The sequence below is a fragment of the Helianthus annuus genome, chromosome 9 (assembly GCF_002127325.2).
Source record: "Helianthus annuus cultivar XRQ/B chromosome 9, HanXRQr2.0-SUNRISE, whole genome shotgun sequence".
Lineage (NCBI taxonomy): Eukaryota > Viridiplantae > Streptophyta > Magnoliopsida > Asterales > Asteraceae > Helianthus > Helianthus annuus.
Genome location: NC_035441.2, coordinates 10,674,947 through 10,691,524, shown reverse-complemented (window position 1 = coordinate 10,691,524; position 16,578 = coordinate 10,674,947). Strand labels below are relative to the sequence as shown.

The 16,578-nt window shown below is 34.4% G+C and overlaps 1 protein-coding gene across 1 annotated transcript; it reads left to right on the top strand.

Moving 5' to 3' along the window:
- The first annotated feature begins 2,468 nt into the window (after positions 1-2,468).
- On the top strand, positions 2,469-16,328 carry LOC110877154 (DNA mismatch repair protein MSH7). Its single transcript, XM_022125318.2, has 17 exons — positions 2,469-2,942; positions 4,519-5,197; positions 6,767-6,862; positions 7,014-7,069; positions 7,282-7,348; positions 8,121-8,216; positions 8,331-8,462; positions 8,786-8,819; positions 9,436-9,483; positions 9,602-9,801; positions 10,488-10,614; positions 11,605-11,882; positions 12,989-13,183; positions 13,997-14,410; positions 14,779-14,875; positions 15,489-15,616; positions 15,736-16,328. Exons 1-17 carry the CDS (start codon positions 2,584-2,586, stop codon positions 16,204-16,206), a joined length of 3,477 nt encoding a protein of 1,158 aa, XP_021981010.1. The 5' UTR covers positions 2,469-2,583; the 3' UTR covers positions 16,207-16,328.
- The last annotated feature ends 250 nt before the right edge of the window (positions 16,329-16,578 follow it).

Here is a 16,578-nt window from a genome sequence, read left to right as displayed (position 1 = left end):
TCAGTGTTCTAAACTCAAGAACTCTTCCAACTCACTTTTGTGGAACCTCTATGCAAACCATAAGTATACATGACTCTCTTTCCGTTTTCACACTTTTGGGTGCAATAAATATACCATATTAAAACTCACACAATCACATTTATGCAAATACATTATTCATACAAACGAATCAGATATACATGCTTTATACATTTATACTTTGCGAATACATGCATGCTAGAAGCCATTCTTGCACTATATTTTGTCATTAATTTCGAACGAGCCTACCTTAACAGGTATAATGCTATGGGAGTAGCACGCCACCCTTGTTGGGTTTATGTTAAGTAATCATACAAACAGTTGTCGTTGCGACGACAAGATTACGCTAGTAGAGTCTTTGGGTTGACAGTGGTTTAGGGTTTTAAAGACGGTGGTGTCGGATAAGGAAGGTGAAGCGATAGTGGTTGACAGTGATGACGGGGTTTTGTTACGGTGGATGCCGACGGAAGAGATCTCTAGTAGTGGAGTGTGTGTGTGGGGGGGGGGGTCTCTCATCATCTCTCTCACATACACACAAAAATACTTGTGCACACGTTAACGTCGATGGTCGCAATTGCGTGCAGATTCCGACGAGAACAGAGCACGCCGACAACGAGTGGAATGGTCTCTGGTAGTCATCATGATTCAATGGTGATGACGGGTTTTAGTGAACCCGATTCAATAGTGATGCAAGGTTATAGTCAACCCGGTTTAACTCGGATCTGAGTGAGGTTCTAGGGGTCAGATCATAGTTCTCCGTCGATCAAGGTAAACCCGATAAACTTTGTTATAGATTGGTAGTTGTTGACTGTGATGGAGACCGGTGATGATGTACATGATTGTTCTCGGTGTCGATTAGAAACAATGATGTTCCGATGGTGGTTTTGGCGAGAGAGGATGGTCACAGTGGTGTTGACTATGGTCAAATTGTGATTGACAGAGATGATAGTTACTCGGTGATTAATGATGGCTATGGTGATGGGTTTAGGGTTGGAATGATGGTAGTGAATGTTGACAGTGGTAGTTTAGTGGTGACCATTGGTGATGTCCAGGAAGTGGAGTGGACGGGAGTTACCAAGTTAATGAAGACGGGGGTGTTTTAAATGAAGAGACAACTCAAATTGATGTCCCCCCACATGAGTAGCACATGATAGCATTTAATTGAGGTGTTGGATGGTAGTTAGACAAAAAGACAATGAGTGTGCAAAATTGCTATATAAATGACATGCGATGAACATTTTAAAGACAAAGGACATGTTATGAAATTTTGTATATAAATAAAGGACAATTGTGTGATTTACTATGAAATTTTGTATATAAATAAAGGACAATTGTGTGATTTACTAAATGTTTATGTGGAAACTAACTAAAAAATGGTTTTTTTATGACCATTTGGTCATGTGTTCGATTTTCACAAGGGTTTTTTTTTTTTTCCAGATTTATTGGGTTTACTCCTAAATTGGTGTATATGCATTATTACCTGGTGGAGTTGAATATGATCGGGTGGTTTCGCTAGTAACACAATAACACTCCAATGGTACATTAGGGCATGTTTAGCTAAGCTTTTTGAACCAACTTATTGACTTATTGGTTTTTTCAAAAAGTCAAAATATTGTTTGGCTAATTAAAAAGTTCTTTTCAAAACAACTTTTCAGTAGGGAGAAAAAATCATTTTTGAAAAGTCAGAAATTTGTGACTTTTTAGATCTTTTCAACTTACCCCCTACCATACAACTTTTTTACCCCTTACCAAACAACTTTTCAATATGAAGAATGTCCTTTTTAGTAATTTTGGTTTTTCCCACCCAATAAGCTAATCCAAACACTTTTTTAAAAACTCCTTTTAAAAAAGTCATAAATTAATAAGTCATTTTAACAAAAAGTTTTTTTTAAGTTAAATAAGCTTAGCCAAACAAGCCCTTAGTGATCCAAATTTGACATTAAGAAAAGTTAAAAAGTGGTTTATGTGGAAACTAGGGGTGCAAACGAGCCGAGCGGCTCGCGAGCTACTCGAGATCGGCTCGAAAAAAAGCTCGAAACGAGCCGAGCTTTATCGAGCCCGAGCCGAGTTTGAGCCTCAAAACAAAGCTCGTTTGTTTATTGAGCCCGAGCTCGAGCCTCACATGTGAAGCTCATTAGGCTCGTCGAGCCTTAGTGTAAACGAGCCGAGTCGAGCTGAGCTTATTTAAACTTGTTTACAAGCCGACCTCAAACCTAAAAATAAGCTTATTTAGTAAACGAGCCCGAGCCCGAGCTTTACTTATCGAGCTCGCAATCCTAAAAAATCTATTATTTATATTATTTTTATTTAATATACTAATTACTAGATAATAAATGAGCCGAGTTCGAGCCTTGAAAACAAAGCTCGAATCGAGCCGAGCGAGCCCGAGTTTGCACCCCTAGGAAACTAACAATTTTGAAAAACATTCCTCCATGTCATGTCGATGAATCTCGACATTCGTGATTTCATATCTAAAAAAGGCGCCAAAATTCTCCCCCCTAATACTTCCCTTTCTACTTCATAAACCCTAAATTTCCTCTCTGTCGCAATTCGCACAATTGAACCATGAAGCGTCAACAATCTATACTATCATTCCTCCAGAAACGTCCACCGGTGCCTGAAAATGAACAACCGGTTACCGGCGGAGCTCCGATCAGCTACACGGCGGCGGTTTCTAACGAAAAACTTACACCTAGAACTTTATTCGCATCTAATCGGTCTAGTATTCACTCTTTTGCGGTCGAAACATCCGACGAAATCAGAGGAACGGATACTCCGCCGGAGAAAGAGCAACGGCCGTTTTTTCCGTTGAAGTCGGTTGCCGCCGGTGAAGATGACGGAGCTAACCGGAGCGGACAGTCTATGTTTTCGAGTATTAAGCATAAGTTTATGAAACCTAACAGTGCTGAGAAGCTTCGTGATAGGTATATTTCGTTGTTTAACCTAGATTTTGTTGTATTGAATGTTCAAATTACAGTACGGTTAGGTTAGGTTTAATTAAGCTGTTCAGTGGATTCTATGATTTGTTACTCAAGTTGTAGTCTAATTTGCAGCTGAATGTATATGCAATTATTATGATTACAGTGTTTTGAGAGTATGAAATATTCAAATTACTGTACGGTTAGGTTTAATTAATTTGCTGTTTAGTAGATTTCATGATTTGTTAGTTAAGATTTAGTTTATATCTTGGCTATAAATTAGACTACAACTTGAGTAACAATTATCATGGTTACAATGTTTTTTAGAGTATAAGCATTTGTGTAAGCTGTAGTTTGATTTTTAGCTGAATGCATAAGCATTTGTGTATAGTTTGTACTTGATTGTGTATGTTAAATACAGTTATTATGATTACAGAGTATTAAGCGTAAGTTTATGAACCCTAACAATGTTGAGAAGACTCGTGATAGGTATATTTTGTTATATTCAGTGTTCGAATCACTGTATGGTACAGTCAGGTTTGATTAATTTGTTGTTGAGTAGCTTTTATGATTTTCTATTTAAGTTTTGGTTTAATATTTAGCTGAATGTATAAGCATTTGTGTATGGTTTGTACTTGTTTGTGTATGCTAAATACAATTATTATGATTGCAGTGTTTTAGGAGTATGAGATATTTAAATCACAGCACGTTTTGGTTTAATTAAATTGTTGTTGTGTAGATTATGATTTGTTACTTAAGTTGTAGTTTTATTTTCAGCCGAATGTATAAGCATTTGTGTATGATTTGTATTTGTTTTGTATGTTAAATAAAATTATTATGGTTTCAGTGTTTTGAGAGTATGAAATGTTCAAATCATAGTACGGTACTACGGTTAGGTTTAATTAATTTGCTGTACAGTAGTTTTATGAAATGTTATGTAAGCTGTAGTTTGATATTTAGCTAATGCATAAGTATTTGTGTATAACTTGTATTTGTTTGTGTATGTTAAATACACTTTTCATGATTTCAGTGTTTTGAGATTATGAAACTGAAATATCCAGGAAATAGATGTCTGAGATAGGTACATTTATTTTTTTTAACCTAGATTTTCTTATATCAAATCATAGTACGGTTGTTGGTTTGGTTTAATTAGTTTGCTGTTTAGTAGATTTTTATGATTTGTTACCTAAGTTGTAGTCTGATTTTTAGCCAAATGCACAGGCATTTGTGCGTACTTTTACTTGATTGTGTATGTCAAATACAATTATTATGATTACAATGTTTTTAGAGTCTGAAATTGAAATCATCAGGAAATAGATGTCTTGTAAGTTTATGAGTTTTGATTTGGAGGCCAATTTGCTTTTAATTTGATGGTGATTGTTCATGATATGCAGAAGTTTATCAGATGTCAGTACGGTTAGGTTTAATACATTTGCTGTTCAGTAGATTTTACGATTTGTTACTCAAATTATAGTTTGATTTTTAGCTGAATGCATAAGCATTTGTGTATAACTTGTATTTGTGTATGTATGTTAAATACAATTTTGCTTTTAATTTGATGATCTTTGTTTATGTTCTGCAGGAACTTGTCAGATGGCAGTAACGATAGTGTTAACTTGACATCTAACAAATATAGTTGCTCAAATGGAAGAGATAAGGATAGTTCATTTCCAGTTTTTCCAAAAATGGAAAATGTTATTGATGTAGAGGAAACTGTTTGTAAAGGTAATAAAGGATATCCATTCGTTATAGAAAGTGAGGGCGATATAACGGGGCCGGAAACACCAGGAACACAACCATTGGTTTCACGTTTGAAGCGAGTTCAAGAAGATAGTTGTAACCTGGGGTCTAGTACCACTGCTACTGCTAATTTCTCAATGGGAAATATCAAAAGAGAAACACCAGGAACACAACCATTGGTCCCACGTGTGAAGCGAGTTCAAGAAGATAGTTGTAACTTAGGGTCTACTGCTACCGATACGACTAATTTTTTTATGGGAAATAGCAAACGAGTGAAATTTTCTCATGATATACTGGCGGAAAATAAGAAAGATGATGTGGCGTCTGAAATGGCTAGTAAGTTTGAGTGGCTTCATCCCTCCAAAATTAAAGATGCTAATGGAAGAAGGCCAGACAATCCTCTTTATGATAAGAGAACACTTTATATACCGCCTGATGTTTTCAAGAAGATGTCAGCATCTCAGAAACAATATTGGAGTGTCAAAAGTCAGTACATGGATGTTCTTATTTTCTTCAAAGTGGTTAGTTTTTATCTCCGAACATACTTTAAAGTATTCTGATTAACGCATATGTTGCATTGTTTTGGGGAGTAAACAAGCCCAGAGGCTCGAGAGCTACTCGTTATCGGCTCGGTTAAAAGCTCGAACGAGCTGAGCTTTAACGAGCCCGAGCCCGAGCCTGAAATAGAGCTCGTTTTGTTATCGAGTCCGAGCCTGAAATACAAAGCTCGTTTAGGCTCACGAGTCTAAACAAACCCAAACAATTTTTTTATATATAATATAATAATAATAATAAAAATAATAATAATAATAATAATAATAATAATAATAATAATGATAATGATAATGATAATGATAAACTTGGCGAGCCGAACTCGAGCCGAGCTTTTACTCGTTTAAGCGATATTGAAATGAGCTTAAGCCGAGCTTTTAGCTCGTCTGAGGTTGTTCTCAAAATAGCTCGAGCCGAGTCGAGCCAAGCCGAGCTCGAGCTTTGGGTTTTACTCGCGAGCCGAGCTCGAGCTCAAATAAGTAAGCTCGAACCAAGCCGAGCTCGAGCTTCAGAAACATGACGAGTCGAGCTCGAGCCCAGTCGAGCTCGGGCTCGATCCAGCTCGTTTACACCCCGAAAAATGCCATTTTCGTCCTTGAGGTTTGGCTAGTTTTGTGACTTTTGTCCAAAGGTTTGTTTTTCCGCATCTGGATCCAAAAAGTTTGAAATCTTGTCATTTTCATTCAGCTCTTTAACTCTATTCATTTTTTTTTTCTGTTAAGTAAGGGGTAGTTTTGTCTTTTTTCTTAACTTAAAGGGCAACTTGGTTCTTTTCGGTTTATGTACAAGCATTTGGCATAATGCACGAGTATTCAAAATACCCTTGCTAAACAAAAACAAGTAGGTAAAAAGACGAAAATATTTCTGACTAACAGAAAAAATGGATGGAGTTAACGAGCTGGATGAAAATGGCAAGATTTCAAACCTTTTGGATCCAGATGCGAAAAAACAAACCTTTGGACGAAAGTTGAAAAACTGGACAAACCTTAGGAACGAAAATCACATTACTCTATTATTTAGTTTAAACTTACATTTGAACACCAGGTCTGGTTTATTGATACAATATGTAACTTTTGTCCAATTAGCTAACTATATATATGCTGTGCAGCTAGATCGTTCAGATCTGATATTGCAGATTACTTACTCTTTTTTTACATTTCTTCTATAACTATATAGATTAACTGGATGAGTAAGATTTATTTAACGTGTTAAAGTTCATTAATGTACTCATTATCACTTTTTCAAGAAGTTATATTTGAAAAACATATAATGCATGAACAGTAATTACCACCACTACTCATGATGGACATATTTCTAGCAATCATTGGTTCTAATGCTCTTTTTTATTGTAAATACATCTCTATTAACAGCGATCACATAAACCAATCATCTGTTTTTAAAATAAGAGTAAACAGTTATCTGATTAGTTGAATATTTTTAACAGAGAAGTATGCAAAACATGCCTTTAGGTTTACTGACTGTTACAAAGTGATTTGACACATGCTTGATTTGTCTGATTTGAATTCATTGTGTTGTAGGGAAAGTTCTATGAGCTTTATGAACTAGATGCTGAAATCGGACATAAAGAGCTTGATTGGAAAATAACAATGAGTGGTGTTGGAAAGTGCCGACAGGTAGTTTCAAAGCATCACAATGCAAATCATTATTCTCAGTTCTCACCTTATTGTGTTTTTGTTTATATATATAGTTAGTAACTAATAGGATACATGTCTTCTTTTGAAGTAATTATAATTATTAGCATCTACTTTTTGTCTTGTGGTTCAGGTTGGTATCACCGAGCATGCAATTGATGATGCTATTGAAAAGCTTCTTGCTCGTATGTAAGTTACTGACTACTGATATCTACAATAAAGGGTCAAAACATGTAGTTTCTGGTAGGGGTTTAATGGGTTAGGTTGAATTGAAGTATTGAATTAAAACATTTTTTTGTTACAAAAGTTACATCTACTAGAAATTTGTACTTGTAGATTTATTACGTACTCGTGCATTACCTTTGTGTCATTATTCACCATTTCAACATAAAAATTTGAAGGTATAAAGTTGGGAGAGTTGAGCAGTTGGAAACAGCAGATCAAGCAAAATCAAGAGGCAATTCTTCTGTAAGTTCACCGTGATCACAGAGATCTTTGAACTTTTGCTAAAACAGTTTGCTCTATTGAATAAAATGTTTGTTCATGGTAAACTGGAATTCCCCTTTGCTTACTCTTAAACTATGTAGTTAATGTGGTAAAAATTCGGATATCGGGTCAAGGACCGATATTTGAGATATAGGTTATCGTGGTGGGATATCGGTGATTTTAATATCATGTGAATTTATATATTAGCAATTTAAAACTAACAATTCAGAATACTCCCCTACCATTAACAAATTAATCTTTTGCAACTTGCAATACACTAACAATTATAGCAAGTAGGGTCTGGTTAAGACTTAAAACACTAACATTTAACACTAAGAATTAACAACTAAGACTTAAAACACTAATACCAGCAATAAGAAGAAAGATGAATGATAGAACTAAGAAGAAAGGTACTGATATCGGGAAAACCAGTGATATGTCGGTCGAGTATCGGTCAATATTGCCGATAATATTGGTATGGGTATTCTGATCGATATTTTACATGGGGACCGATAACCGATATATCGGTGATATATCATTGATATTAACTGCATAGCTCTTAAAGATCTTCAAGTTCTCTTTAATGTTATCCTGAACTTTTTTGTAGAGCATGCTACCACTTGCTAGGTGTTGCATTAACAACTTAATACTTGCCTGTATTGCCACTTATGCTACTACTGTTAATTTGCGATTGAGCATTTATATATATTGTTGTCATTAAAATATTAATTATATAGTTTTTAAACATTCACAGGTAATTCAAAGAAAATTGGTACAGGTGCTTACACCATCAACGTTGATTCATGGTAATATTGGGCCTCAAGCTGTTCACCTTCTTTCTCTAAAGGAGGTACTGCTTTACATCTTGTACGCAATATTATAACTATCATATGTCTATGTAGTGTATACTATGAAGATATTGTGGCATTTACTTATGCCACTTTGCCTTTACCTTTTTGTACAGGGTACACGTGATCCTGCTGACGGTACAACTGCATTTGGATTTGCCTTTGTCGACTGTGCCTCTTTACAGTTCTGGATTGGATCCGTCACTGATGATGCTTCCTGTGCGGCTTTAGGGGCTTTATTGATGCAGGTGTGTTTTTTTTTTTGGTTAGATGTGCCAGTTATGACCCATCTGCTTAAGAAAGGGTTGTTTTAGGTTGTTTGATATAAAATGGATCAAATGAGTAATATGCTAAATAGATAAAAAGAAAAATAAACACTTCTATTACACTTTCATTGCTCATTTTTATACATGAAATTGGCTGTAAAACATTAGTGTAAGTCAAAGAAGGAATCATATATACTAAATTAGCATTAGAATGAGGTTCGTGTCATGTTTGAAGATTTCATTGTAAAAAGTTTTACAAACTAGATTATATTGACTTTGTTTTTCCAATTGGTTCTGTCATACAGGTGTCACCTGCAGAAGTTATTTATGAAAGTCAAGGTGAGTCTCCTTTTATTTTTTGCATCTATTCGACTATGTTGGGGGTTGTAAATATCTCAAGTGGGTTGAATGGGTCAAATGGATGAAAGTGGTCAACATTATTATTATTATTGTTATTATTGTTATTATTGTTATTATTGTTATTATTGTTATTATTGTTATTATTATTAGGGTAGGGATAGCGTACATTAATCCAGAAGTGTGAGAAGTGTATTATAAAACTATATATAACACTATATAACACCATATAAACACCGTATAACACTATGTAACACCATATAACACTATGTAACACTATATAACATTATATAACAAATATAACACTATACATCTATCATAGACATGCTATCAGACAAAATATAGTGTTATATTTGTTATATAAAGTTATATAGTGTTATATGGTGTTATATGGTGTTACATAGTGTTATACAGTGTTTATATGGTGTTATATAGTGCTATATATAGTGTTATAATACACTTCTCACACTGCTCACACTTCTGGATTAATGTACAGGATCCTCTACCATTATTATTATTATTATTATTATTATTATTATTATTATTATTATTATCAGATTTTGTGTATGTTTCCTTATGAATTATAATGTTGGTGCAGGGTTGTCTAAAGAGACTCAGAAAGCCCTTAACAAATATTCAATGATGGGTAAGTATTGTTTCTTTTGCTTTTTAAATTGCATATGTGGCAACAAAATAGTTTCTTGGTTCTAGTTAGTATTATAAATACGAATTTTATAGTGTGCTCGCAATATTGTGTCTTGTAGGTTCTGCTGTCTCACAATTGACTCCAGCCCAACCTTTCACTGACTTTGTTGATTCTTCTGAAGTTCGAAACGTTTTCCAATTGAATGGGTACTTTAAAGGTTCCTCCAATGTGTGGGACCGTGCACTTGATGAAGTGGTTCACCAGGATATTGCATTATACGCTCTTGGTGGACTTACAAATCATTTATCCAGGTTAAAGGTGAGATTTTGTAGAGGTGGCATAATTGAGTAGGGGTCGTAATTCCTGTCGGGTTCAATTAATCCAACCCGAACACAACCTGATCACTTAATCATGTTGGAAAATTTCATCTGGAGAACACGTCTGTAAGCTGATTATTGAAACTGTTCAAAGGGTTTGGCGCTAAATGGGTTGTAAAAGGGCTTGTAGGTGAGCTTGTGCGTTGAAAGTAGAGTTATACTTTTAATATATAAGTTTAATTTTGAATGGGTTGTTCAAGTCAAAACGAACCTGACCTAAACGGTTTTAGCCCCAACCTAACCTGTTATTTCGTGTCAGGTTTGTGTTGTGTCGTGTTTCCATGTGTCTTTAGTTTCCACCTCTAGTTTTTAACAATTTGTATGGGATTGTTTCAGATTTTTTAATACCTAACGGGTCAAACAGGCTTAACCAAAACAAATTAGCTAAATGCGTCAACTGGGTTGTGAATCGCTCGAAGTGTGCATTTTAATGCATACGGCCTACTAAGTTGTTTATTCCAAACATTTTGGTTATCGTCAAAACAATCTCTTATGGTCATTTTAAACAAAGTATTTACAAAAAAAAAATCATTCAAAAGTTCAGGTCAATTTGACCAGACCGTTTCAAAAAGTTACCTGCTTAGCTGGTTATTATGCTAATATATTAACATATACAATTTTGAGCAGTTAGATGATGCATTACGAAATGGAAGTATTCATCCCTATGAAGTCTACAGAGGATGCCTTAGAATGGACGGGCAGACAATGGCTAATCTTGAAATATTCAGTAATAATGCAGATGGTGGAACATCAGGCAAGTCAATAATATAATTATAGTATAGAATGGGTTGACTTCGATTTTATTTTACATTTCAGTGCATCAATGGTACACTTAAGAAAGTGACCTGAAGTGTACTTGAATGCGTTCAAACTCTTAATTTTTTAATTCAATAAGTTAGATTAGTATTGTAATATCAAAATCTTTTAATCGAATATAGTGCTTTATATATGTAAAACATTCAAGAAGAAGAAACAAAAAAACGTGTATGGATCCACTCTGTCCAAACCGGCCATTAGGGGTGTGCGTGGTTCGGCTTTTTGGCAAAATCAAAACCGAAACCGAAATGTTTGGTTTTTGAAAAGCGTTTGGTTTGTTATTGCGGTTTTAACACCGGTTTCGGTTCGGCTTTTCGGTTTTTGGAACAAAAGTACGTAGGATGTAAAAATAGTAAGTATAATCCAAGATTCAATAGTATTTTGTAGATGTTTACATTTATCTTACTATATTTAACCTTTTTAATTAATATTGTTCACATAAACTTAACATTCTAATCTATTTTTATGTTTCTTCAAAGCTTTTATTAAGAGATTTTTTTGTAGTACTTTGAAAATCTTTTAATTTTTGTATATATTGTTATTTCTTGTAGACAATGGATAAATCATTTTGAAGATAAATAAACATGTTAATGTTTGCATTCAAGAATAAAATTATTAATTCCCAAATCAATATATAAAAAAATCTATAAATGATATTTTGGGTTATTTGGTTCGGTACGGTTTTTTTCGGTTTTCATAAAATGCAAAACCGAAAAGAACCGTAAATTTTGGTTTGGTTATTTCCGGCTTTTTGTGCGGGTTAGTTTTTTTCGGTTCGGTTAAATCGGTTTTTTTGGTTGATTAAATCGGTTTGTTTTTTTTTTTTTTTGGTTTTTGCTCACCCCTACCGGCCATGTCGTGATCTGTACAAGTAATGTTTGGCACAATCATCCTTGTTTTTCTCATTACAACGCCTGGCATATTTCAGGAACACTGTACAAATATCTGGACAACTGTGTGACATTATCCGGTAAAGGGCTCTTAAGGAGGTGGATATGTCATCCACTGAAAGAGGTAGAGGATATTAACCGAAGGCTTAACGTGGTTGAAGAACTGATGGGACATGTAGAGATAACAGCTCTAATTGCACAATATCTTAAAAAGCTTCCACACTTGGAGAGATTTCTTGGACAAATTAAAGCTACTTTAAAGTCATCTGCTTTACTCTTATTGCCCTTGATTGGCAACAAAATATTGAAGCAACGAGTAAGTTCTCTGTTCTTTATGCGTGTTAAGCGTGTTTTTTTTTTTGCTCGCATTTGTTTGTAAACAATTCTCAAATCTCTTATGTCACTTGTTTTATTCATTTAGATGGAGTAATTTCTATTTATATAGGTTTATCGGGCGGGTTGGGTAATGGATTTGACTCCATTTTTTTGAACTTTCTAAGGGGTGAGCAGAAAACCGAAGAAACCGAACCCCCAAAAAAAAAACTGAACCGCACAAAAAACTGAAAAAATGGAACCGAAAAAAAGAATTGAAATTTGCGGTTCTGTTACAGTTTTGCATTTTATAAAAACCGAAAAAACGAAACCGAATAACCTAAAAAATCATTTTTAATTTTTTTTTGTTATATATTGATTTAGAAATTATTAATTTTATTCTTGAATGTTAAGTATTTATAATAAGAACATTAACATGTTTATTTATAATTGTTGAAATGATTTATTCATTGTCTACAGGAAATAACAAAATTTAACATAAAAGTTAAATGCTTTTCAAAGTAATTATAAAAGAAAACGTCTTAATAAAAACTTTGGAGAAACAGTAAAATAGATTAGAAGGTTTTGTTTATGTGAACAATATTAATTAAAAAAATTAAAATATATTAACTTAAATGTGTAAACATCTAAGAAAGATTCTTAAACTTTGAATTATACTTTTTATTTTTGAATCATACGCAATGTGTTTCAAAAATCGAACCGAACCATTGCTAAAACTGAAAAAGCCGAAACCGAACGGTTTACAAAAACCTAGAATCGAACTTTCGGTTACGGTTTCGGGTTTACTCAAAAACTGAACCGTGCACAATTTTTTTTACTCTCTTCGTCTCAAAATAGTTGTCTATAAAACACAATTTAAGTTGTGTAAAGTTAATGCAGATCTTAATTAGCAGAATGCCAATTTTACCCTTAATGCAACTAATATACTAATTGACTTGAAAAACGTACAATAATTTACATCATCTCCAAGCCCACCAACTTAATCACATACAATAAAGAAATGAAAAACAAGATAGTTCTTAATTTCTTATAGAATTTTTCTTTTCTTTTGTATTTATTGGAGATGCAATATGGTTTTTGATGGAGCAGGTGAAAGCATTTGGATCGCTTGTTAAAGGTCTTCGTGTTGGACTGGACTTATTAATGCTTTTACAAAAAGAAGATAGTGTGTTTTCGCTATTCTCAAAAATATTTAGTCTTCCAATGCTAAGTGGGACTGATGGTCTTGATAAGTTTCTTACCCAATTCGAAGCAGCTATTGACAGTGATTTCCCAAATTATCAGGTATTTTCATTTTCATATGGTTTATTTAGTTGTATTTGTACAAGTTCATAGTGAAAATATAGGTCCAATAAATCATCATGTTGCATGTTTTCATTTCAAACTTATAGATGTGGTTACTTCAAATTATTCACTAATTAAGGGTGTTCATCGAATCAAATAACGAATTTTCGAATTACTCGAATTGATTTTTTTCGAATAGTTGTTTTTTTTGGTTGAATTCGAATTCTATCAAAATCTTAGTCAATTCGATTCGAATTCAAATTGAATTCGGGTAAACTTGAATACATTTGTTTTGATTCAAATTGATTTAAAATATGTAAATTCTTTATGGGCTATTTGAGCTTGTTAATGGACTATTTTAGGACTTAGATTAAATTTACAGATTAATTTATATTATAGCCCAAATTAACGTTATATGTGTGTATTACATTACATATAAATATAATTAATAAATATGTATAATTTGAATTCGAATTTTGAATCGAATTGAATTTAAAATTATAAATTCATATTCGATTTATTGGACTCGAATTCGAATTCTTGATAATCAAATTGAATTCTTAATAATCGAATTGAATTAAGTCGAATTTTGAATTTTTCGAATCCGAATCGAATTCTGAACACCCCTAATGATAAGGCTGACTTTGGTTATGACTTTTCTTTAAGAAGTCAAATAACATTATGACATCCCTATGCTCTTGGAGAGAGTGGAGGATTATGGGCTATCGAATTCTGAACACCCCTATAAAATTTCACCTGTTTCAACCGTTATAATATTCACATGATATACTGACATAATCCATATGGTACCAGGCACATGAACTTAAGGACTCTGATGCTGAAATACTATCAATTCTCATCGAGTTATTCATGGAGAAAGCTAACGAATGGTCTCAAGTTATCTTTGCTTTAAGCTGTATCGACGTGCTTAGATCTTTTGCCATTACTGCAAACTTCTCATGCATGCCCATGTCTAGGCCCGTTATAGTATCAAGGTCAAACTCATCGGGTTTTAGTCAACGCTCCGCGGGGCCCACCCTTCATATGAGGGGATTATGGCATCCCTATGCGCTTGGAGAGAGTGGTGGAACGCCGGTTCCTAATGACTTGTGTCTTGGAGATAATGAATTTGGATATAGTCCTCGTACTTTGCTGTTGACTGGACCGAATATGGGCGGAAAGTCAACTCTTCTTCGTGCTACTTGTTTAGCTGTTATTCTTGCTCAGGTAATCTTTTAATAGTTGGTCTGTCCGATATGGTTATAAAAATCGTATTATTTCAACAATAATGTACTTTTTGAATAAAATGATTTAGAAGGTTTGATACATAAAAAAGTAAAAAACTACACTTCTGACAATTTATGGACCATTTGATATATTTCCTTTAAAGGTAATGTTCATTTACCCGTTGACCCGTCAAAGATAAATCATAACCTGAAATAGGTTATTGTAGAGGTGACAAAATGAGCGGGTTGGGTAAGGGGTCACATGGTATCTGTCAAGAAAGTAATCTATTGTGTGTTAATTTAATACTTTAAAATGCTTTATTTACCAACGTATTGTGTTCTGTTTTAATATTTTTTTTCTGTTTGCAGTTGGGCTGCTATGTACCTTGTGAAACGTGTGTTCTGTCACCTGTGGATATTATTTTCACACGTCTTGGTGCTACTGATCGTATAATGACCGGTGAAAGTAAGTTTCTAACTAGATATATAATCCTCTTTAATGATTAACTGAAAGGACATTATATTATATTATATAATACCTTAATTTCAAAGGTCGGTGCTGACCTTTGAAATCACCATTCAACTATCAAGTTTTGTGAGTTGAAAAAATTCACCCCTCAACCCTCTAAATTGACAAAAATATATTTCTAACTTCACAAAAATGACTCCGTACTTTCTAACTCAAACCTTAGACATAAATTCGAGTTCGTTTACGCTTTAACGTTTTTTTTTTGAAAACGAGTCGGATCACTTATAATGTTTTCTTTTTATGTACGTTTTGAGTTGGACTATGTTTCGACATCGGGTCAAATGTACTACGTCTCGATTCGACGGTATATTGGGTTAGTGTATGTTTCGACGTAAACTTAGTTCGGAAACGAGTCTGGTCGATTGTAGTCTATACGTTATCAAGTCGTGTACGGCGCTGTCGCAACACCAGCCGGTAAAAAAACTAGTTTTTTAAAAGGTTTACTCGTTTTGACCCGTTAATCGATCCGCGTGAGTCGTGACCCACCCATTTTGCCACCTCGAGTGTTCGTTACTTTGTTAACCTTTTAACTCTCCTTTTCTTGTATTAGGTACCTTTCTCATCGAATGTACAGAGACAGCATCAGTTTTGCAAAACGCATCTCAAGATTCTCTTGTTATTCTTGATGAACTGGGCCGAGGAACAAGCACTTTCGATGGATATGCTATCGCTTATGCTGTGAGTATACCTTCTTTTAAAGGGGTCAACTCATGAATTTGATCCGTTTAGCTAAACGTGTTTGTTTGACCTGATCTGAACCTGTATAGACTAAACCCAAACCCTTGTGTATAATGCAGGTGTTTCGTCATCTTGTCGATAAAGTGAACTGCCGATTACTATTCGCAACACATTACCATCCGCTCACAAAAGAATTCGCCACCCACCCACACGTTACATTACAACACATGGCATGCACATTCAAACCCGTATCCGATAACTCATCATCAACCGACCAACGGTTAGTTTTTCTTTACCGCTTAGCTGCTGGTGCTTGCCCAAAAAGCTACGGTATGCAAGTGGCGTTGATGGCGGGAATCCCAAAAAAGGTGGTGGAAGCCGCCACAAAGGCGGCGGAAGTTATGAAAACGAAGATTGGAGTGAGTTTCCGGTCAAGTGAACGGCGGGCGGAGTTTTCGACTTTGCATGAAGATTGGTTGAAAACTATATTAACTGTTTCGAAAGCTGATGAAGATGGTGATGATGATGATGTGTTTGATACATTGTTTTGTTTGTGGCATGAGCTTAAATGCTCAAATCAAAAGCTCTGAGGCAAGTAAATAGTCAATTCTAGTCAAAGTTATGTTACAAGCAAATAGTCTCATGAGTTGACTTGCTATTTTGAGATATTTTGTTTATAATGAGAAGTTATAATTACTTATTATTGTAGTAACGGTGGGCACATTAACATGTCAAAGTATAGTATATTTTTTTTTGAACGGCCAACAAAACACTTTTATATCAAAACGCTAGCAACACTCTAGCAAAGAGAGTTCGAAACAAACATAATACAAGACACAAAAACCCGCACAAGAACCTAACACTTTTTTGTCGTGTCAAACCTACACCAAGCCTCCCAAGACATTTCCGACATTTTACCGCAGTTCTTCACCCACAAATAACTCATAATCTTAGTCTCTTCA

What these genes read in the sequence shown, in the direction of transcription:
- LOC110877154 (XM_022125318.2), top strand. Translation starts at nt 2,584, where the DNA reads ATGAAGCGTCAACAATCTATACTATCATTCCTCCAGAAACGTCCACCG. An exon ending in TTCTTATTTTCTTCAAAGTG is followed by an intron (nt 5,198 to 6,766) that starts GTTAGTTTTTAT and finishes ATTGTGTTGTAG; the next exon opens with GGAAAGTTCTATGAGCTTTA. An exon ending in GTGTTGGAAAGTGCCGACAG is followed by an intron (nt 6,863 to 7,013) that starts GTAGTTTCAAAG and finishes CTTGTGGTTCAG; the next exon opens with GTTGGTATCACCGAGCATGC.